The sequence below is a fragment of the Rissa tridactyla genome, chromosome 4 (genome assembly GCF_028500815.1).
Source record: "Rissa tridactyla isolate bRisTri1 chromosome 4, bRisTri1.patW.cur.20221130, whole genome shotgun sequence".
Lineage (NCBI taxonomy): Eukaryota > Metazoa > Chordata > Aves > Charadriiformes > Laridae > Rissa > Rissa tridactyla.
Genome location: NC_071469.1, coordinates 43,246,863 through 43,271,652, shown reverse-complemented (window position 1 = coordinate 43,271,652; position 24,790 = coordinate 43,246,863). Strand labels below are relative to the sequence as shown.

Genomic DNA, 24,790 nt, shown 5'->3' with positions numbered 1-24,790 from the left:
TGAAATTACCCTGCACAGAAAGCCAGAAGGTAATTACTGAGTGCAAATATTTCCCTGAACTTTCCTCTGGTATTATGACAACACCATCCCCGGGCACAGTGGAAGATGCATGCTGTTGCATGTCTGCCCTCCCACCCCTTTACATATGCACATGATAAAATACTTGAAGATTGCAATGACTTCAACCAACCCAAGGTAAGAAATTCCACAGTTAACATTTCTGTACCCTATATTCATCCTGTGAGGCTCAGGGAAGACTCATGGCTGTCTTTGTGTGATCTTGTTTGTTTAAAATCCTACAGTTCATCATGGACAGCTATAGCTAGATTCAGCCATCAGTAGTTATATCCTTTCTGCAGAGCTAGAACGGAGATCAGGCCACACAGAGTGGTATGGCAGCGTACAACAGGATACAACAGGTCCTAAAAATCAGGGCATTATGCACATTTGGGACCACAATACTTCACTGGTGCCTTGCCTGTTGCTACTTTATCATTCCTCTTTTGAGTTGCAACAACCAAGCCCACACCAACCACCACTCACCAATGTTTACAGCTGTGACCATGGACACTTCAGCCACCAGAGACTGCCTGTGTCTCATGATCATTTTCTCATGACCTCACGACCAGTTGATTGAGTCCAGAAAGAAGAGGTGGACTAGATATTCCTAGCATAGTTTTATCTGGGTTAAGCCTCTTTTTAACTTGGGAAAGTAAAGGAAAAAGGAAAGATGGAGAAATCTTCCTTTTACAGCACATAAAAGCATCAAGGAAGAAATGTTTATCTCAGTCATTGTAACAACATCTGTTTTAATACTAAAATTTCATATATAGCTCCTTTAGCCTGGCCTATTGAATCCAGATAAAATATAGAATGCATATCACCATTAACAATGATAATATTGATATAAAATCATTGTTGCATGAGAATGTCAAATCAGAAACAAAATATACCCAAAATGAAACCTACTTGACCTAGCATTTGTATACTTCAGGTTGCTTTATGATGGGCAACCACTTTTCTCAGTGCTAGGCCTCAGTGAATCACAGCTTGTTACGGCTCTCTAAGTCCATATATACCATGGATTTTGAAACTCCCAACATTCACAATGCTGGGGATAAAAAACTTGTTCTTTTATGTTTTTTCCTTTCGGATGCAAAAACTATTAAGTGCTGAAAATCCAGTTGCAACAAATTCTACATGCAAAATACTAATGAACCAAGAAAATGTAATTGGGAAAACAAGCACTTATAAGCTTCTGTCCCTATAAACTGAGTGCCAATCGTATGATTCATAAGAAAATTAAGCTATAGGAGCTTTTTATACTAATAGACTTTCATTCATTTTGGATTAGTCCTTCTTAAGAAACTGAGAGAAGACTGTGTACCCTCTATCACACATACTACTACTTCTCTTCCTGTTCAAGTCAAGGAAAAAACAACCTGGAGATGCCTTCCACAAGAGGTCAAGTACATTCTCTATGCTGAAGAGACAAACAGGCAAAACATAGACTAGATCTGTATCATAGCCCTATCCAACTGCCAAATCCTTTCAAAGGGGAAGGACAGCCAGGAGAGAACCTTTTGCTACAAGTTCCATGCACACACACAGCAAAGCTTTCCTGAAGCAGCTTATAACATCCTCACATGACTAGCAAATAGCACTGAGAGCGCAGCATCTTCCTTGAATGGTATTGGCGTCAAACAGAGATAAATCTTTGAGATTGATCAGCTTCTCCTTCTACTGCCCAGAGAGAAAAAATATCTCTTCCTCAGCATTCCTCTCTCACATCTTCCATTCCAGGCACCTCTCAGGTTCACAGAGATGGCTGTGGACATCATATCCCCTGCTCCAGCAGCCTTGTTCTGCTGCTAATGGACTGCCCACTCAGCTCCTTCTGGCCTCCGAGCCAAGAGGCAGGTGGGGAACTGGGCCCAAACCACATGAGGCTCCCAGAGAAGAGGCTAGAGAAGCAGCTCACCAGGGCTAGCAGTTCTCCCACTCTCCAAGTAGTTAGCATCTTGCAGGTTTTTAGCCAGATAGGATAAAAAGATTCTGTGAGGAGACAACTAGAGACAGCAACCAACATTTGGGACAATCCCCTGCATCGAAGGCGGATGACATCCTGCATGAAATCCTCGTCTCTAAATTTGAGATAATTGGATTTGATGGATGGACCACTTGGTGGATAATGAATTGGCTGGATGGGCGCACTCAAAGACTTGCGGTCAATGACTTGATGTCCAAGTGGAAACCAGCTATGAGTGGTGTTCCTCAGGGGTCAGTACTGGGACCGGTGCTGTTTAACATCTTTGTCGGTGACATGGACAGTGGGATTGAGGGCACCTTCAGCAAGTTTGCTGACGACACCAAGCTGTGTGGAGCAATCAGCAGGCTGGGGGGAAGGGATGCCATCCAGAGGGGCCTGCACAGGCTTGAGAGTTGGGCCCATGCAAACCTCATGAAAGTTCAACCAGGCCAAGTGAAAGGTCCTGCATGTGAGTTGGGATAATCCCAGGCACAAATACTGGCTGGATGGAGAATGGATTGAGAGCGGCCCTGAGGAGAAGGGTTTAGGGGTGTTGGTGGATGAGAAGCTCAACATGAGCTGGCAATGTGCCCTTGCAGCCCAGAAAACTAACCACATCCTGGGCCGCATCAAAAGAAGTGTGGCCAGCAGGTCAAGGGAGGTGATTCTGCCCCTCTGCTCCGCTCTCGTGAGACCCCACCTGGAAAACTGCATGCAGCTCTGGAGCCCCCAACATAAGTAGGACATGGACCTGTTGGAGTGAGTCCAGAGGAGGGCCACAAAGATGCTCAGAGGGCTGGAGAACCTCTGCTATGAGGACAGGCTGAGAGAGTTGGGGTTGTTCAGCCTGGAGAAGAGAAGATGCCAGGGAGACCTTGTAGCAGCCTTCCAGCACCTAAAGGGGGCCTACAGGAAAGGTGGGGAGGGAGTCTTTACCAGGGAGTGGAGTGATAGGATGAGGGGTAATGGTTTTAAATTGAAAGAGGGGAGATTTAGGTTAGATATTAGGAAGAAATTCTTTACTGTCAGGGTGGTGAAAGACTGGCACAGGTTGCCCAGAGAAGCTGTGGATGCCCCATCCCCGGAATTGTTCGAGGCCAGGCTGGATGGAGCTTTGAGCAACCTAGTGGGAGGTGTCTCTGCCCATGGCAGGGGGGTTGGAACTAGATGATCTTTAAGGTCCCACCCAACCCACGATTCTATAAAGCAGCAAGAGGTTACAGCTCTGGTGTTTGGTTGTATTTTTGTGCCATTGCGCTTTCATGGGAATTGCTGTCATATGTCCCAAATTTAGCATTAAAAAGTTTAGACCATTTTAGACCACCAGCCCTATTAAACTAGTCAACAGATTCCAGGAAGGATAGTCAGAAGGAAAAACCGCGCCTTCTGTAACCTATTAAGTCCCCCACTGCAAAAAAAATCGTGTGTCTGATTCTCAGACCTTCAAACAATTTCTTATTTTAAAAGCTTCCTCAGAGGTAGTATTCAGCATTGATCTCTTTTGCCTTACTTTCAACCACAAACAACACAGATGGGACTGGGGAATCTGTCTGAAACCTTCAAAAAAGGTTCAAGTTCTGTTTCCGGATTTAACGGCTCTGTCAGTCCTTGTAGGACCTGGGATAGAGCAGCATATGTTTATTCTGCTTGTTTGCCATTCTTTCTCACTGAAGGCTGGGTATGCGGGGGAAGGAATGAAAAGGACAGTGTTTTGCAGTGCTTTCACTTGTAACAGCAGCAGCTGCTTCTCCCTGTGCCTCCTGCCCTTCTTCAATTCTCTTCAACCCTCCCAGCTCCCTTTTCCCACTGTGTGCTAGAACAGCATCTCCACCCCCCTCCACCCAGAAACAGCAGCAGGGCCTGAGGGGAAATGGTGACTTTATGCTCAAGATATGGAACAGCTGCTGGAAAGCTCACATGGAGGAATTCCTGCCATAGTGTTAAAATATGAAGTTATCTCAGCAAGAGGGATTATGAGAATCAGTTCGCAGTAAATAAGGAACAACCAGAATCTTCAACCAGAACTAGAGGTGCGCCCAGCTGAAACCTCCATTCCATACACCAGAAGAGATTCAAGTTGTCTAGCCAACCACATCTGGCATTAACTGCTCGGGTTAGAAGAATAAAAGGGTTGAAGTAGTGACTGGTTCCAGCCATCTTTAAGTTTGGTCAAAAAGAGTCAGCCCACATGTGAACTACAGAGCTGTTTTCTCTAAGAGATACTGACCCAAGCTCCTCTGAACACTAGAGAAGTTCAAACTTGAATCTGTTTTTAGCATCTCAGGACCCTTATTTCTATTCCAAAACAATATGGATCAAATCATATTTTGTGGAAATTTCAGAAACTTCTGAAAGGATGTTCTGGTGCCCTTTCTGATCTTCCTCCACAGCACCTGTTTCTCCCTGGCACTGTGGACAGGAGAGTTAGAGGGCCATAAAGGCCCCCTGGAATTTCATAACTGGACAGAACACAAAAACTCCAGCACAACTGGAAACTGTGATAAGTGCCCTTATTTCAGGGCTTAACACTGAACACACTCAGGAAAGAAGCTTTTGCCTTAGCAAATAGAAGGTCTAGAAAAGACAGATGGGCAGCCTTGGAGATTTCTCTATAGTGGAGCCAGCAGTGAACTGCTGTAAAAATATTTTTAGTTACAAACTCTTATCCAGGGCCAGGCAGGCTTAGCAAGATCAGTCAAATCTTCATTAAGACCAGGAGTATGTTTCAGAATCAAGGATAGTTTTAATGACTCCTATATTTACTTTATGTGTGCAAATCCTGCCTTCCAACACATAAACAAAGTTCAAGATTGTTTACTTAAACTTGGCCTCTTTTCCGAAAAACCTCTCAAAATCCATGTTCCTAGGGAAACAAGACTTACATTGCCTGTATATATATGTAAAAATAACTTTGAATCAGCTGCCTAATTTCAGGGTTTCAAAACCATAAACTTAACTTTTGTTTGAGGGAAAAGACACTGGTCCGGGATGAAGAGATGTACTGGACTTCTAACTCAGAGAGATGATGACTTTTTTTTTTTCAATAGAAGGGAATCCAAACTTGAAAGAGATGTTACAAATAACTCAGCTTTGCTTAAACAAGAGCTTAAGCTGTTTAGACACTACAGAATCAGATCACAAAGTCAAAACAAAACAGGTTTCATGAGTTCCATTGCTCACAGATTTATCAGTCTGGGTTTTTCTCTATTCTTTTTGACAATAATTAGACAACCAGTGCTATGCGTTTCTTCTCTGTTTAGCACATAAGACAGACCAGTCTTCTTTTGCCTGTGAAACGTGTTTCTAAATCATTCTTTGGCCAAAGACACATACAACATAGGTGGGCCAGGGACTGTTTTGGGAGTGGTTCGTAGGCAGAAGATAAAAAGACCCCTTCAGGATTCCCACTTCTCTATTGCCAGACAAGATTTAGCTGGGCATGCAGGTAAGCGGCAAAGCCACCTAGCAATACTAGCTTCAGCAGGTCCTTACAGCTCATTTCGTCTCCTGGCTGGGGATTTGAATTACCCAATGTAGACCTATTATTCCCATCTGAGGTAGCCCTGACACAGAAGCTGCCTTTGCATGGCTTGTGAGCCATAGGTGGGCCACCCCAGCAATAAATATTTGCCTGTTGCAATATAGACAGAAATTGCTTATTGTAAAGTTTAGCACATCGAGCACTAAACCAGAAGCTGTCACTGTGATCCTGCTACTCGCACCTTTTCAGAATTTCCTTCCCTTTTCCTCCACACCCAACTCCCCCCGCCTTTAACACCTGCCTTTAACATATCATATCTCACTCAGTTGTTATATTTTTAGAAGTTTGGTTGAAGGAGGCGAGAAGTCACAAAAAATGATAGGTTGCCCAATTATCCACTGGCATAAATTTTGTTAGCCATTGACTCAGAGCAGTCTTTTAGCTTTCAGACTCATTACATTTTCTAAAGACATTAAGATTTTTTGCTTTGCTCTCAAAACATCCATCATATCTTGGTTCCAGCTTGCTTTTGTTTGCCTTGTCTACTGAGAAGCACCTTTTAATTTCTGGGTGGAAGAGTTAAAAAGGGAAAATATACACATACAGCAAAACGATGAGATGAAGGCGAGGAGAGAAAGTGGCTCCATGGAGCAGGGATTGAGGGTAGGGAAAAACCTTATTTTACTTAGGCTGGGAGCCGAGTTGGGAGAGCATGAAGATCACATCACACAGCCCAGAGGAACAAGAAACCAACCACCCCTTTAGACAGAAGATATCACGTTCAAGATACTTCTTAATATGCCTGTTTTCTTCCCTGGCTATAGTAAACCATCTTTTGCTTGACATTTTGCCAAAGAAAATCCTGGGCCTAATGTCCTTCGGGATGTGACAATTAAGGTGCATGTGTCTGTTAAAGCAGGAGGATGCTGAATTTCCTTTGCCTTGACCACGGAATGAGATGCATTCCTAAAGAGCTATTTATATACAAAGCAAGGGATAAATGTTTATAAACGTGTTTAAGTAGAGACTGGTTGAAAGGGCTTAGTGGGAAAGAAGAGAGACTAAAGGAAAACAAGACACAAGTTGTCTGAGTAGAAGTTTTACGAAGGTATCTTTCCCATTGGTATCCAGATTTATTAATTCACTCTAAATACATGCTGGGAGTTGAAGAAGCCTCATCAAAAAAGTAATCCTGATGAGATATACTTTCAGCCATATTATGCATATTATGAAAGATAAATTTTAAAAACTTTAAAAATCACCTTGTTAAATGAAAAATAAGTTACAAAAACTTACTAATGAGCACAGCAGCAAAGCACCAGCTGGCTGGAGAACTGAGCAGTGGTAACATATAAGCATCTTCTAGACTGCTCTGTCAATAGGCTTTCATCTCAGCCTTCAGCCTGATTTATAATAGGCACATAAATCTGCACCAGGCCATCGCTTACTGTGGCTGAATCAGACTGACAATGCTTTTACAGAGGACTTCTACAGCAATGCCAAGTTCAGCCACACCTGGGAAAGCTGTGCCAGCCTTTGTTATAGAGTTTTAATCCTAACACCGAAATCACACAAAACTGTAGGTGAAAAATCATCAAGTGCAAGAGCAAGATTAGACTGCGAAACACACAGAAGTTCTAGTCAGGCCTCATGCCATACCCTATCAGTGGGTAGGAGAAGAGGCAGATCTGCTTCTTTCCCACTCTCCAAAATCCACAATGAAGTATCTAAGGTTTAGGTCAGTGAAGCAACATCTTCCAAGTAAATGTGGTCACTACGCCATCCCTTTACAGGAGCTGAGAGACTATTTCATGAGGACAACTTTCTACCTACCTATTAATATCAGCTGAGATTCAATTTTCTGCAACCAGCCTTCCACTATTAGGTTTGCAGCCAGAGATTTATTATAAGGAGTAAAGATAGGATTCTGCCTTCTATTTTGGTAGTCTCACTGTGCTTAGCTGTTAATTAAATCTGGGAGCACATAGGGATAACGAGAAGTGCACACAGACTAATTTAGACAGTTAACATTGCAACGAGAAGCTACACCCTGCCTACAAAAAATACATGACAAGGATATATCCCAAACACTAAAATAATTCAAGAGGAATAGCTAACAACCTTTCACATTTACTACTGTCCTGTCACAGCTCAAGCTTCATTTATGTGAGTTATTTAGCCTGATCTGGAATATTACCCATCACTGAGCACTGCTGCTGTTTACAAACATGTTAGCCTGCTGAGACTAATCTCTTCCAATTCAAATTTTGGAGACTTCTTTAGGAAAGCAAAGGATTTCGATGCTGGAAACTTACTTCTAATTTTAACTTCATTCCATCCTGAATATAAAGATGGCGATCTTCTGCACTGTGCAAGGGGTTAAAAAATAAAAATGAGTGTTATCTCAAAAGGAAATTTTAAAACAATGCAAATTGTTTTCTGCCTCTGTTTGCAAGATCTACATCTGCTCGCTGAGCAGGTGTTAGCGCTACATCCAACCCTATGCTTGTAGTACACATAGGGAGCACCTGTGTTACCTTTAAATAAATTTGCTTGAGGACTAATAACATAGACAGGAAAACATGACAGTATTTACCCTGAACCTCATGTGGGTTTTGACTGCCGCTGCCTCTACATTGTTTCTGAAGCCTAAGATAGCTTTTGGGTTTTTTTTTTTAAAGCTTACTCAGTTTTAACTATATATATATATCTATAAACATGCCAAGCATGCCACATTGTATGGGTACATCTCTTCCCTAAGGAATCACCCTTACTGACTGCGATGCAGACATACCTTCAGTGGTACGAAGCAGGAGTTCCCCCTGAGAAGTCAGTGGGCTTACTCACACTACTCTGCAAGGGAAAGATGACTAACATGAGGAGAACTAAAAGAAATCAAAAGGAAAAAAAAAAAATCCAGAAATTCTGACTAACAAACTTAGGAGGCAGAACACGTGCTAGTGGAATTAGGGCTACAGTCTCTAAGGATACCGGCCCCAGCATCTTTCATCTGTCACTAAAAATTAACTTCATAAAAAATGATCTTAGGAGGGTGCGATCACACTGCAGTGCCTGGAGAGATCTCAAAGGAAGCACATGCTCAACTGTGTGATCACAGCAAAACGACAACAGTGTGATCTAAAAATAAATTGGTTCTTTGCTCTGAAGCTGGTTTCTCCCACAGATGCCCAAACCAGAGCCTCCAATTACTGCTCTAAGGGCTAGGCAGAGACATAAACAAACTGTGGATGGTACTTGTTTTCTATACATCATGACTGCGTGTCAAGAAGGCGAGCTTGTTACTGTGTGAGAAAGCATAAAGAAGCGGTTTGTACATAGGCTATGCATATGAGTAGGTACCCACTCAAATCCTTTTATATTAAAGTCCATTCTCAGATATCTAGTAACCATTATTATTAATCATCCAAGACAAGAGTGGACCACAACAAATCACATTTCAGATCCAAGAGTGTTAAAAAATGAGAGAGTGACACTGTATCCAGCAGAGTATTATTTCCAGTGAAATAAATTCTTTTGACAGGTCCATCATACCTTGGGCATAACTGCAAATGACTGTACTGGATCAGAGCAACCATCCATCACTGTCTAGGCTCAGCAGCTATGCGAGGTATACTGAGGGGTTTATCATCAGTTTTGTATAATCCTTCCCACAGACCTAAGAGCAAAGCAACTTATTTCCTCTGTAGTTCACTGAGCGTCAATATGCCACTAGAACATCTGCCCCTTCACTCAGCTAATGATGAGCCTATAACACGAATCAAGAGGATGATCGCAATTGTGTCCTATGTATTCTAGGTGCCGTTGTTATACAAAACAGCAGCTCTCATCCTCTTATAAGAAAGCTGTTTGTTTGCTGTGTATTGATGAGTTGCAAGGTACATGCATATGTTTAACATTTTATTAACATTTAATGCCCTCATCTAAACAAAGAGAAAGCCTTCTGGCAGCCTAAGCCCTACCTGCTCTGAGGCACAGAACAGTATTTTGCCTTATTTACACTGCATTCAGAAGAAGGGACCCTCAGTCAAGATCGGAGTTGTTTTTTTTTTTACCAGGTTCACCATTTTAACAGAACATCTGTGTTCCTTTAGAATAAGATTTGCTCTAACTCAAAGTCAAGGACCACCAGGAAAACCAGCTGCAACAACATAACTCCTTTCCCATTTCCTAAACAGCAAGTCAGGGCACAGCCATTTGCACAGATTCTAACTGAATCTTGATGCCTAATTTGTGAGACAAGTAATCCCTTAAGCAACTAGATTAGATGAGCTCTACCAGCAGTCTCTTTTACCCAAGCTGGTAAGTAGTGGGATGAGAGAGAGCGCCAAACCCAAAACCGGAGTTACAGAATCTGCATCAAAAAGTACTGCACTTATTGAACATTTGAGATCATCCATTCTCTAATTTCTCTATAGCATTGTAGTACCATAACGACAGCTACTTTCCCCTTAAAATTAAGACAATTTAATTTGTTTTATACTTAACACTATTTTATATACATATACAGAGAGAGACCAGCAAACAAAAAGCTACACCCTTTCTTGAAAATCACCTCAAGTCATTTGTCACACACTTTTTGGAAAATGCTATGGAGTAGACCGTTTACTAGTAAACAGATTTGGAATATGCAAATGCTACAGAGTAACTACCCCAACCCCAGCATTTCTGTGAAGCCAGCAAGCATTTACACTCAAGAAGCAAAATATTTTAAAAACAAACACCTCTGAGGTGTCAGAATGGTCCACAGTGTGCGAGAACCTGAAAATGTGCTTGAAAAAGAAGTCTCAATTATCTCACACTGGACAGGAAATTATGCTAAAAGCAAAACTTCCAGAGATAGCAAATTTGCTCTACGTCTTATTTGTTTGCATTTTGTTAATCTTGCCATTTACTAACATGAACGAGTATTAGTTTAAGGTAATGCCATGCCAAAAATACGTGGTCCTACCTACCTTTGTTGCACATCACAAACACCTCCCTTTGCTCCCTGTAACAGCAAAGTATTTGTCCTGAAAGTCCGCAATGAGCCTGTCCAACACACACGTGGCTGCGTAGCACGCTGGCCCACCGACGTGCTGCATCTCAGAAAGCGGTTTTTCATGGCAGCTCTGTGTACAGAGACTGAGAAATGCTCTTCCATTACAGGGGACGGCACACCTCTAAGAAGCCAGGAGAGAAACACTGAAGTGGCAAGTCAGCTTACAGAGAAGCTGTTGAAGGGCCCTCATAAGTGCAATGTAGAATGGATAAAACAAACCCCAAGTGCTGTGTAGACACTTCCAAAAGCAATAAGCATAAGTGTTTCCAACCTTCTTTAGGGTCTCTAAAGACAGACATAAAGAAACGTACCATCTCCCTACGCTCCTTTACTAACACCAGTTATTCCTAGTCCCATGAACTCCATGCAAGACTGACACTACCTTCATCAAAGCTTTGAAACTCAAGTTTTTAAATCAACTGCTCCTCTACCTCCACCCAACCACCCACAAGGAACACCAGGGCATCAGGCAAATCCACAGCTCTGCCACACTGCTACATGTGCCCATTACTACTTCCGTGCCAGGACAGGTCCCTGGAGCTGCTGCCTCGGCCTGCCTCACCCGCCAGATTTCCTCAGGGATGAGAGATCCGGTCCTGCAAACCTCCCCTTTCACAAACAGGTCCGTTGACTCTGACAGCATCATTTGGCTGGGAAGAGCCTCCCAAATGGATCCTGTCTCACACAGCTGAGAGCAATGCAAGACTGATTAGGAGACACTCCCTCCCCTCAGCACCTGCCACCACATGAACAGATGCAGCTGAGCGCTCCAGGGGGCACCGTGAGGGGGTACAAGAGTCTTCGCACCTGGACAGGCTTTTATTCCTACCAGCAAAAATTATGTTTCTCCAGTCAACATCTCTGCTATGTTTGTCCAGCATCCTATCAATATTATACCTTCCCCTTCCACCCCGCTGCTCCTCCCACCCACAGTATCAGGAACAGCAGTTTTGATTACATTAAGTCTCAGTGTAATTAACTGTGAGTAAGAGGGTGATGTTCACCAAATACACGTAGTGTCTTCTTCCCTCCCTTCTAGGAAATAAAATTCTGCAGTCATAAGGACTCTGGTCTCTCCTCTCCCCTGCACCCTTAACTGAAGGACAAAAAATGGTGGGAAATAAAAAATAGCTTAAAAAGCACAAACAGCATCGAAAAGACTAATAGAAAATACATGTCCAGGTAGAGAGATCAGGAGACAGCCCAGAACACGAAGTCAACTCTTACCTTCTCGGTATACCTGTGAAAGGTGAGTGCAAAAGTTGGAGACACTTGCACCACACACCACTCTTCAGCCAAGTTCCAAAAACCACTTTCCTATCCTGGTTCAAACAGTGGCTCTTAAGCGCTCTTCTCTCCAGCTTCTGTTTGGTTACTAATCCTTGCTGCACAGGAAAAGGAGAGTTGTATTTCATTTAACCCCTTCAGCCCCTAGTTTCTTCACAAGAGGTTTCGCTTTTGCTTGGGAAAGCGAGAGTTGTGAGCATGCACACACGCACGTTTTGGAATTGTTTCTAGCTCCTGTACCAGAGTGTGAGCACACACGTTATCTCTAAACTGTGCCTTAAGTTATTGCAGGGGTGGGGCCCTCTGTAACTAGTTTTATTTTAGCTGTAGGCAGCATATCAAAAGAGAGACAGTTATCCACATATCCCTTCAGTATTCATTTTCAGTAAGTTCCTAACTCTAAAAATAAATTATTTGACTTAACATTTACTTTAAAACTAAAACCTGAGTCACAGTTCACAGATACGCTTTTGACCAAAGGAAGTTTGAACTTAAATACAATTTGCAGCTAGATCTGGCTCTGGGCAGAGTTCAGCAGGTCCCTAAGATCGGAATATACCAGAGCTTTGGATACAGACCTGAATTTAACCAAAGACAATGGCAGCTCAGGTTTCTCTATTTTTCTCCTCTAACAAATGCCATGCAATTCAGATACCCTCTGAAAAATGCCATGAAGGAACAATTCAGCAACAGAAAAACTGTTAAGGGAAAAGGAATCTAGCTGGACGCATTACAAGGAAAAACTTGTGCCGTTAATCATGTGAATACTAGAGAAATCATTGCATAACAACTTACGTGTTGCTGCTGTTTTATCTCGAAAACAGGTAATTCGCCCCCTACTGATTTTGCCCTCTGCTTAGTATAAAACAAATAAATATTGAAATACAAATATCACTGATCTATAAAAATAGATTCTGGTCCAGCAATTATAACAGCTATCAGCATTTCAACACTACTTAAAAAATGTTATGATTGAGGTCTCCAGGATGATGAGAATAGCTTTAAAGTCTTGAGTTTGGGTTGGTCTTTTTGTTTGCCTTCCAGTGTTAGAGTCCTTTTTCATCTGTGGTTCATTTGAAACCATGAGATACAGAACCTTGCTTTCAAAAGGAAAGCTGAAGCTTTTACCTTCAGGTAACTCCACGAGCTCAATCTTCCAAGGAAGACAGCAAGATGTGCAATGAAATCCCCAGAACTGGTATCACTACTCTCTTCTTGGCCACGCTACTGCTTTAAATTATTAAAAGAGATAATTTCCTTGGCAACTGTTGACAAGTCTAGACACATACAGCTCCAAACTGAAAAGAAGTTTCTAGCAGCCTCATAAATGCGCCATGTGACACAGAGGCAATTTTATTCTAGGACTACCGTTCTTTTCACACCTCCTGGTCAAGCCCTGTGTGGCAACTGGCCACAAAGGTACACAGTACTCAAATCCTACCCTTACTCATGCCAAAGGGGACAGAGTTCGAACAAGAGTCACACCTTTTCCACAACCAAAAGCAATCCTGTACTTTCCTGTCCAAGCTAACTCTGACATAATAGACAGGGACAAACCCTAACAGGAACACCAAAAAAAAAAAGGCAACACCTCCACCAAGAAGCAGGGGAACCCCAAAGGTTGAAAGACATGACACACCCCAGAAGAGTGCCTAATGGTGGTGCTGATGCGTGGCTTCCTATGTTCCCCTTGTCAGGACAGACAACAATTGGACATTGTTACATTGTTAACACCTAATTAAGAATACAGAGATTACCATCTTGGCCCTTTAGATTCAAATTTTCCCGTAAGAAAACAAATTTTGGCCTTGGGACAAGCTGTGGGCCCTCCTTTTCCATCAGAAACAAGTTACATCAGCATATGCTTTCTCTTTATCCGTCTGTACTCTCAACTGGCCGTTGGCTACTGCCATCCTGCCAGCTGTCACAGTTATATCCTAAGCTGCATGATATTTGATCCCCCACAAACCAAAGCCACAACCCATGGCCTCATATGAATAAACCACACTTTCAGATCAGTTTAAAGCTTTTAGCCTGTATCATTGGCAAGAAAAGACATGAAATCCAATCCTAAAGGTTCAAAAACAGTAAGCAAAAACCCACAACTCCATGCAAATTTATCAATACCTGATTCTTAAAATTTCTTCTCACAGCAGCAGGACCCTCAGTGAATGTTTTTGGAAATACCAAGCTTAGTAATGTTCTTGTGGTTCTTGTGTTCTTGTTGATAGTTAGAACTACAAGGGAGTTCAGAGACAGGGAAAATGTGACTGCTCGGTTTGGAATCTAGCCAGGATACATCCAAAAAACAGCTGTGCCTACTGCATTAAAGCAGATACTGCGTAAACACATCTGGATTAATTTTTAACCCCATAAATACTTAATAGATAACCTCCTGAGATGCTAAAATAAAACAAGAAGTGACCAGACTTTTACCACAACTAAGCAACAGGAAACATTGATGAAACTCCTTTTATTAACAAAAGGAAACAAAAATCTGCCTATGCTTCCTGGTTCTAGTAGAGACATGACAAAATCAGAAGCTATTAGTTTGGGATTTGAACTTGAGGCCGGTCCTTATCAGGAAAAAGACAACGCAAATATGAAGTAAACCTTTGCCCTGTAGTTCCACAGAAAGTTTTGCGTGTGTACCTTTTCTCTGGGAGAACGGACATGACCCCTATGTTGAAATTGTTTTCAACACCTATCATTTAATGAAAGTGAGGTAATCCACCAATTCAAAATCATTCTCGTCTCCTGGTAAGTTCACTACGGAGTGAGTACAGTCAAGACCACAGGCATTTGCCTCTTGCCACTAGCTCTATCCAGTGGTTAGCCTGGAGGCAATGGCACCTGGGTGTCACAGATGTGATCATCAAGAATAAACAGTTGAGGTGAACACATAGTAAATGGATACTGCTGAACAAGATATCCCTTCTAATCCCATCAGTGAAGTGCTTTTGGCAAGAAGGAATCTATACAGGAGCTGTGATACTGGGATTTCAACAGTTATGTGGCCAGAGGTCTGTAGTAAGACTTCTTTCTCTGTTGTTATACTCCAGAAGTACATCTCATAGAAACAAACCACCTGGATTCCTTACTGCCAGATGCTGTTTTCAAAGACTGTCTAAAGATTTGCATCCTTTACTGGACACAGCTCCAGTCCAACTAGTCTAACACTTATAGCATTGTGGTGGGTTGACCTTGGTGGCCATCTGGTGACCAGCCAAACTGCCCTATCACTCCTTGTCCTCAAGAGAACAGGGGAAAAAAATATGATGGAAAAGTTCGTCAGTCATGATAAAGACAGGGAGATTATTCACCAGTTACAAGACACAGACTTGACTTCAGAGAAATTAATTAGTGAGAAATAAGAACAAAACTAAAAACACCTTCTCCCCACCTCTCCTTCTTCCCAGAGGGCAACTTCACTCCTAACTCTTCTACCTCCTCTCCCCTCCCCCTGAACAGCATCCAGGAAATTCAGACAAGACTCACAAAGCTTCCAGAAGAAAAGCTGGTCTCGGTGTCTTGAGCATTCACCCAAGGAAGTAAAGGATCTGTGTTCAGCTTGTTTAGGGGATCTGAACCTCCCAGGAGACTGTTGTGATCAGGAAACCATGGTATACAGACACATTACAAACTGGTGTTCTTGATCAGCCCCTTACTCTTTAAGCCAAAGAGCAAGGATCTGTGATGTTATGGTTATGGTTGGGTCACATGCTTAAAAATTGGATGTTTGCCGTGCTTGGATTTCAAACTAATACCAGTTTCTTAGGTAAGTGCAGTAGCCTAATCAAGGGAAACTGACAGCCATTCAAATACTTTAGTCTACTATTCGGGGCGTTTTATTCAGGTGATATGCTCAAATTCTTCTGAGCACAGGATAACACTGAGGAGTAATCTGACATCCCAGGTAAGTGTGTTGATGACTGAATGACAAGGTAAATAAATAAGGGTTTCTGGGATGTCAGACCAAGTCCACTGCTACTGGAGACGCTACAGCATTTCACTCCTTCCATCAGCCGCACAAGGGTCTGAAAACAGGAGGCTTCAGCTCACTCTGAAAAGAACACATCGTTTGACATACTGAATTTTTTCTTATTATTTTTTTAAAGAAAAGACAGAAAAGTAAAATTTGATTCAAACTTGAATAGCGCACCAATAACACCATTCCTACCAGACTCTCGCTTAGTATCGCAGGATAGGCATGTCATTTAGCCCTCTGGATCACAGCCTCTCTGTACGTAGAATGAACCCTTGCCAACCCTTCAGGAAAAGAAGCTCAATTTCATGTCCTGGAGACACCACAAAGTCCCTAGAGGAAAGTCAGAAAGCATATTACGCACCGATGAGCTCTGCTGTGCAACGTAACTGCCTATTAGAGCCTGTTATGCTCTTGCAGTAACTCTTGCACTGGTATGTATCTGCCCCAGAGACCTGGCTAACCATGAACTCTTTCAAGCGCTGAGGACTGCTGCAGAGGAATTGACCCTGTACAACTTTTGTACAGATCCTGTTACTAGCAGAGATAATTTTACTGTGGTTTGCCAGTGTGCAGCCACTGAAGTCAGCAACACAAGGGAGGAAACTGGAATAAGATATGTGGAGAATAGACTCCAGTATTGGGATATAGGGTATAGGGTTATTGGAACATAACTCAAGATGACCTAAGCCAGAGCTTTGAGGACTGCAAAACTATCACTACAGAGAACTAGATACATACAGACCTAGACCAAACAAACTTCTGAAAAATTCGCCTTCTACACTGTATTCACATTTCCACATGATTTTTCATCTAGAGGGCCAAACTCCATCTTCTGACATTCACAAGTTCTGGAGACACTGTATTTCTAAAATCTGGAGATGTTTCCAAAGGCAGGTTTCATGAGCAGTGATAGGTAATGAAATAAGGGCTCTTTCACCTCTTTCATGCAGGGGCTGTAGGGCTGTGCTTTCATGAAGTTTTGGGGACTTTCAGTCTACTTTTTGGAGGTTTTCCTCATGTTTTCCTGTCTGCACAGAAGCAGCCCACTTTTGCTTATTCAATAAGTGAGTACACCCCAACAAATTTGTGCTTCTCCTCACTTATACTCCTTACAAATCCCAAGATACCTCTAGCTTCTACTTTTGATTTGCCAACATGATTTCTTGTCCATTGCGACCTACTAGTCCAGGATTCCCATCCCCCAGCTCATATGCTCATGTGCATCATTAAACTCCCTCCCCCTCACCCAAGCACATTCTTGGTGAATGTCAAAGAAAGAGAAGTATCAGCTTCATTCTTATCCAGTCTCCCTTCTTGCACACTTCCATATAATGCAGCCCAGAAAAGTGAAAAACAATGCAATCATCAGTATTTTGCTGTAAATCTGCTCCAAGAACAGACCAACTCACAGGCACTTGGTCTAACTTGGCCTCTCCTCTTAGTCCCTTCTTGACAACTGAGCCAATTCCTGTGCTGTGCTCTCCAAGAGAGCCTACAAATAAATTTGCTTTTTGTATTCAAAGAACTAGATACCTCTTCTTCATCCCTTTCCAAAATGAGCGAAATGGTAAACCTGTCACTTCATATTTATTTTGATTCTCACCCAAATCAGGCGAGACTTTTATTCAGGCCAACTTTCTGAAGAAGCTGATGATGCTACACACAAGTTTCAGCTCTTCATCCTTAGGCCATTTGCAGAAGAAAAGCAGCACATACTGATAATGTCGGTGTTCAAAAAGCAAAACCAACTTCAAAGCGCTGTGACTAATTCCAGGCAAACTTTGTGGTGAAAGGTGCTCTAACACACTGTACCTCAGAATACAAGTGGAGGCATTAATCCATTGCTAAGACTATATTTGGATACACAAAGATTTGCATATAAAAAACAGAGGACCTACATGTAATACAATTGATTTTAAACCAGCACAAATTCTCCCAAGTTTAACCCATCTAGGCAAATCCAGGACACAATCTAGCATTTGATAATGCATCAAGTTTTTCAAATGTCCCACCCCAAATCTTAGGATACTTACATTAAATAATTCTCACAGCTTTCCTTAAAATGAGACACTTTGAATCCTGTTAATTATTAAGAAACTGATCATAAGGACACTGCAATCCCATTTTCTTTTTCTGTATCATGGTTTTAAATCCTGTAGGGTGAACTTCGCAGCCATACAGAGAATCTCCTTGAGAGAGCTTAACCTGGGAACACAGAGAGATCTGGAGGGTCTCCATTAGCCTATTCCTTGCTGCACGGGATTTAAACTGGAATAATTATATTCAGCAAGCACATACACACACTAAAAAAATAACACATACATGCATTAAATGAGGCAATGCCTTATCCAGAACAGACGCTCATTCAGCTGTTTGTTTTCCTTTTATTGTTGGTTTTACATTTTAATGATATATAAAAAGTAGGAAAAATCACAGGTGGTAAGCAGATTCGGGCTAGAGAATTAATTTCAAGAGAAAACATTTCTAGTTCATATACAAACAAATATAGTGATTAATGCTAATTTCTTATGCTCCCCAAGCTGTCACTGGTGAGCAAGGAGCAAAGGGTCAAGGCTGGTCATTCGTATTCAGATTACATTTGAAAACATAAAGGACAGTCTCCGATCTCCCAAATGTTTTCCACATATTCCAATCTGCTCCACCCAAAATAGCAAAAAATAAAAGTCTAGATCACACAGATTTAACAAAACACGTTGTCACATCTCCCACTTACAGCAATTCACAGGAAAAGCTGTTCCCCATGGATGTCCCAGTGCTTTGTTTGCCACACAAACCACAGCCCTCTGCTCAGAAGGTCTGGCCCAGAGGTCAGTCAAATTAATGGGAAGACTTTAATTTCCAAAGGTTTTGGTCAGGCCTAGACTGATATGGCAGAAGGGAGGGCAGAGAAGGAATAATAACTAGATAATTCTAGGCCTGATCTCAGAATTTTTATAATCAATGACAAAACTACAATTATTTTCACCAGTGCTGGACTGAGTCCTAAGAGAAGGTCTTGATGAACTGTTCTGCCCCTGCTTGAATCTCCACATGGAAAGGAAAGCAGCCAGGTTTCCCCTTCCCCCTGGGCTGACTCCCTGCTCCTGGCGTCTGGGTTCCTGATGCCACAGGATGTCCCTGAGTCCGTCAGGGATGGAAACAGCTTCTCCCCCTCTCCTAAATATCAGCCCTCACTGGGCAGGAGCTTGCCAGGCAGAGACAACAACACAGCAAAGCTTCGGAGGGAAGAAGGAAGCTGGCTACATCACAGGCAACATGAAGAAAGATCCGCCTGGAACTATTCCAGCTATTCTCCATTTTAACATTCAGGCTTTTTCTGCATTTAAACATTCAGGCTTTTTCTCTCAGCAATGTCTCTATGCTCCCCCCAGAGATCTCCCGCTATTCACTGTGGAGTCAAAAGTCACCTGCTCTTAGCTGGGCTTGGCACTGACTACCCCCAACGCTGCTTAGAAGAGACAGGAGAAGAGACAAAAGTTGAAAGCAAAACCTCTGACAAGCAATTCTCACCCCCACGCCCCACATACATTTATCCCTCCTAATTCCTGGTCCGTTTATACACGTTACTTCTGCTTGAGAAAAGTAAATCCAGTGCCAAAACATAGCTCTCTGGTTAAAAAAGTGTTATATTCAGCAGAGGTTTAACTCTAGCATACTAAACATGGAGTCATTAGGATTTAATGCTATTGAAATGGAAATTGAGACAGAAACCTTTCCAGTTCTTATACTCCACTTTGGAATTGGGAGAGGACAACACCAACTGTAATAGCATTAAAAGATCCTCTGGACCAACATGCCCTTGATAGCCAGTCCTTGGAAGGATGAGGCACGACGTAAGCTCTTGGTGATGTCTTCCAGCGTCAGGGAGCACAGAAGCTGACACTCTACTAAGAACAGCCTCGCTGTGCAACAGAGAAAAGTTAGCAATGAAACAGAGCAACAGCGGCTGTCAAGACGATGATCCTTCTCTCCGTCTCGGCAGACTCTCGCAGCACAGCTCTCTCCAGTGGCTCAAGGCAGAGACAGTTCTATTCCCGGGCTCTGTCCTTGTGCAACCCCCACGGGGCATGAGAAGGTGCCCAGATCCTGGCAGTCGTTGCTGTACGTCTATGGCTCAGATCTCCGACAAGGGATTCTGGAATGAGATTTCCCTCCCAGCATAATGAGGTATTTAGCCGTTAACAAAGGAGCCTTCTGGGGCAGAATTCCAGCTGCGCCTGAGATCTTGCCTCCACAAGAGATGTTTTTTTCCAGCACACAGGTTTAATCTGAGGAGGAAGGGAAAGGGTTGCTTTAAAATACTGATCCAGGGATTTTCAGTTGCAGCAGTCGAAGGTTTCTGTTTGCTCTTCGATCAGGTTAAATCTCTCGCTTCTCTTTCCTGCTGCTTCACAGCTGCCGGTTGAGCTTCTGTGCTTGCCGCTCCTTTGCCTCAAAGGCAAACTTGGTGTCCTGCAGCTGGGCAATGGCTTCCTTGGCCTCCTTCAGGTCCTGACAGATGTGCTCGTACTTCTCTGTCAGCTCCCTGTTCTCCCGGCGCAGTTCCTGTACCACCTGGTTCACCTCCTCCGTCTGCTTGGTGCAGTGGATCTTCAGCTGCTCTACCTCAGAGAGCATGATCTCCATGTTCTTGACCAGTGACTCCAGTTTCTCTTTGGACATGGCGTCAGGATCGGTTCTATTCAGTCTGCCTAACCCAAACCCGAAAGGGACAAAGAAAGCCACCCTGTGTAACATGCACCAGAAAGCCTGGCACTCACAGTCTTGTGGTCTCTTTTTATACTCCCTCCTGCTCATCCTCCTCCCTTCCTTTTCCTTCTCCAAAGTGTCTCTAATCTTCTTTGCTTGGTTAATCTACTTATTTTTATTGCGCTGTAGAAATCTACTGAAAGGCTGACAACCCTGCAGTAACATATGTGCTGTGCAGCAAAAGCCAGAGCAATAATGAGACTCTATGCAGCCTGCTTATAGAAAAACAGCTTTCATCTGAATAATTCTCTTGGGAATCCCTTGCAGTGCCCATTAAAGTACAAAGAAACCTCTTCAATCCAGACGCCTACTCCAGTCTTGCACACCCAGTCCCAAGAGCACAGCCTGACTTTCGTCTTACATATGCTGAGGTAAGCAAGCTTACAGCAATATAAGCCAAGTGTAGGCAAAGGAGAGAATTAGCCTTAGTTTTTCTTCCTCTCTCCTAATCTTATGTTTGGGCAAGGTGGAAGGAACAAAACATAAATTTTCTTTTTTTCAGGAGAAGTTCTATCCAACAACTAACTCCACAACAGCCTGTACGCCATCTTCTGTTGAAGGAGTACACAATGGTCCACAACCAGTGGCAACCACAGTTACTGAGCCACGTACCACTTGAAGGTGGCTTGTGTTCTGTTAGTGACATCCAGGCTAGAGATTTTAAACCCTGGTCACATTCCCGTCCTGAAGCCACTTCAACTCTATCGGTAACATTGGCCCCAGAAGTTATATGCCAAATGACCTACCAAAGGGGTTCCCAAGCTACTTCCAAGCCACTGTCAGGTGCTGCCTGAACACACAAAAACTTCTTCCTGGACACACATGGCACCCACAACAGAGTCTTGAACTGCTGCTGAATGCTACCGTGAACTTGTGAGAACGAGAATCAGGACTGAGACATGCCAGTCTGACAATACACTAATTACTCAGGTCACATCAGGCAGCAGGATGATCCCAGCAGCCAAAAGGGATTGAGAGAGTCTGGCCGACTTTCTGAAGTTTGACCCAGACTTTCTTATGTATACAGTTAATTAATGCACTTGCCTAGACGATAAGAATCATTAATTAGCCAGGGATCTGATGTAACAATATCACCCTCGAGAAATTAATTTAGCTGAAAAGAAGGTGTTATTCCACGGCGCTCTCCAGGAAAGAACCCATGCAATTCAGCACTGATTGTCTGGTCGGAGGGCATAGACCATGACAGAGACAAGAATACAGGCTTGCCCTTGGTTAACTTGCAAAGTAAGGACAGGAAAGAGTGTCTCTCTCCTTCCTCCCCCTATCAGGAACGTTTCCTCCAGGCTGAACCTCCACCCTTTCAAAAGGCCTCAGCCTGTTCTAGACACCCACAGAAACGCACGGTCTCATTTGCCCTGTGTCACATACAGACATGGATTTCTCCAGTGCACAGTACTGCTTAATGGCCTTTATTCTTGCACGCTGTTTTGCATTTCCAGTTCCCTTAAAAATGACACCTAGGTAAGATGCTGTAGTCCCATCACATAATTCAATACCAGGTTGAGAGAGAATGCCCGTGTTCACACGCATAGCTTCCACAAATACATTTTCCCTCCATTTTCGTCCACAAAACATTGCTTTTTTTCAGCTACGGAGAGTTGCAGACGCTTCATCTCACAACTCCTTCCCCCTTTCCCCCTGCTAGGCTCCGAGAAATGAAGCTCTTTCTTCCAGGCAATCTTATATCTCCTCCAGCGCTGGATGAAAACACTGCTGGACAGTGGCCAGGCTCTGACAGTGTTCAAAGGCCTGGGACTTCTCACAGCTGGAGGTTAAAGAGTCACTCACAAAGCCAGCCATCCTACTGCCTCTCACACAAGTGCACCAGTGGGCCCCTCTCGTGCTGGCAGATGGAGCGCTTTGCACCGCACTTTAAAATGAGCAGAAAAGAGTGACATCCTTCAGATGAAAAGAGAGTGGGAGAATCTAAACATAATTAGAATATGTCCTAAAGTCCTTGAAGAAACATTTGCACTGGCTGTCAGCCCAGAGCCCACGTGATGCACATGGCACTGGAATAGGCTGGAACACGCTGCAGCATTACAAAACAGCAGGTCTTCATTAGTGAGGAATCTTCCCTGTCTCCGCAACTGTACACACTGCACCCAAACATTTTAAATCAAGTAGAATTACAATGATGCATAAAGGGAGTGCCACAGAGGTCATTTACTTGGATATTAGTAATTGATACATCACCTCTCACTATCTTACTCTCAAAATTATTTGAGTTGCCTTGGATACAGACAGAATCTTGGCAACAGAAACTGGGTAAGAGACACTACTGAAAAAACAATGTAAAATGAAAACAAGGAGTAGCATGAGAGGAGGTGCTAACAAAGAAAGATGGGAATCATTACTAGGGTTGTTTTGATTCAAAATATCCTTTGATGAAGTAAGAAGTAGGAATTAAAAACATGCTCATGAAAATTGCAGTGGGAGAACGATGCAAAAAATCACCAGAGCTAGAGAAATACAGCAATGAGACTCTAACGTGAACTGTAGTTTGTTACCTGTAGTCAATGCTGGACTCTACTCTTGCAGAAGAACTGGAGGCAGAGGCCAACACCAACAAGAGTGAATTCATCTGGGAAAAATGCAGAGCAGCATACCTGAGAAAAAGAATTCAAACCACAAGAATTCAGTGCACAAGGACATGCAGCAAACAGCAGTGTTGGGGAGTGCTGGGGAAATAGCACGTTAGACAGAAATTTGTGACACAACATAGCAGGGGGAAATAATAAAGCACTGGTAGGCTGTATCACATAGAGACACTGCACCTTAGGGGTATGGAGTATCTTCAGCTTCTCCCACCCTCCTTCCACCGCACTGGAGGTGAGATGTAATGTTTTGCTCTGGACATCTTGTTATAAAGGGGCCAAAAAAAAAGTTTGAAACTTAGACAAGTGTCCAGACTCTAGGAACGAGGTTTAGAAAGAAGGATTGAAAACTGCACGACAAGATATTTCTAGGACTGTTTTGCAGTCATGCCCAGGTCCTCTGCACATTCTAGGGAAGACAATTCAGCTGGAAGAATGATCCTGTAATTATTAAGGGCCCAAATGTGCAACTGTCATTTTGAAAACACCAGTGATTTCAGTGCACTCCACCAAACGGTGCCTTTCTGGTCATTTCATAGCCAGGAAAACTTGGTGTTAAACCTCTCACTATGGTACACACTACGTTGAGAGGCACTGTTGCTAAATCTATCAGCCTTCTCTGCATGATCTTCCTCTATTCCACCTTTCCCTCACGCACATGGTTTTGAGATACACGGAAGGAAAGGTAGAGCTAATTGAGAACAAAACAGGGGAGCAACCACTAGGAACACCCACTCCTGCTTTTGTGGATGGCAGGAAAATTGTAGCAAGTGGCATGGGTGGAAGTGAAACTTCTGGAGTTTTCCCATAAGGGCTGGGAGCTACCACATCTGACTGCAATACCATATTCAACTATGCTGGTTTTAGCACGAGAAGCAAATGACAGGACGAGGCTGCCAAGCTGAGGATGGTTCATGTGAGACACACATGTGTCTTCTTCACAGGTCTCCAAGCCAAAGAGAATCAACCATTCCTCTCTCAGAGGCACGCTCAAGGCAGAAATGCAGGTTTCCTATCATGTGCACACCTCGGAGCGTCTGAGGAGCAAGATGCAAAAATCATACCCTTTAAGCATCCGTTTGAAAGCACACCACAGCCATTCCAGTTTCTAGTTTATTTCAAAGGGGTCCTGGGAACATTTGTAGAATAAATCAATAAGCTACCTCACTCTCTCTTTCTGGGGTTTTCCTAGCAACACAAGGGGGACAATTCAGTAGCCTAGGTTTTTAAATGGGAAGAAAAAAACTGCAAACCCCAACAAGAATGGCTTTTAAGCAACTGCTCAGGCTGGCAAAGCAAACCACTTGGTATAAACCCTGCTGAATAAGAAGTAAAGCTACGAACCACACACCTCATCTTCTCAGGCACATACTTGTATTGCAGTAGCTGTTTCTATTTTTATCAGCCACAGACAGGAATGTCCAACACAACGTTCACAGCACTGTAGTGGGAGACAGCACTTTACTGTCTCATAGTAGCTAGTTTAAGATTATCATCCCCAGCTAGCAATGGCCACTATTTTAAAAATTGATTATTTTTTTTAATGCATACACTGTGT

The 24,790-nt window shown here is 43.0% G+C and overlaps 1 protein-coding gene across 12 annotated transcripts in view; it reads right to left on the bottom strand.

Annotated features, from left to right (window-relative positions):
• PAPLN (papilin, proteoglycan like sulfated glycoprotein) overlaps positions 1 to 14,432 on the bottom strand; it is a 56,515-nt gene extending 42,083 nt beyond the window's left edge. For 4 of the 12 annotated variants that reach the window (XM_054197994.1, XM_054197995.1, XM_054197996.1 and 1 more), the window contains exons 1-2: positions 11,797 to 12,255; positions 7,826 to 7,877 (exon numbers count right to left, since the gene is read on the bottom strand). In XM_054197994.1, the coding sequence (XP_054053969.1) occupies positions 7,826 to 7,877; positions 11,797 to 11,984 (240 nt within the window). In that variant the 5' untranslated portion in view covers positions 11,985 to 12,255. Of the gene's footprint in view, positions 1 to 7,825; positions 7,878 to 11,131; positions 11,375 to 11,796; positions 12,256 to 12,984; positions 13,244 to 13,983 lie in introns of those variants that run through there. The other 8 variants (XM_054197998.1, XM_054198002.1, XM_054198001.1 and 5 more) reach the window with 6 other exon arrangements.
• Positions 14,433 to 24,790: the final 10,358 nt, after the last annotated feature.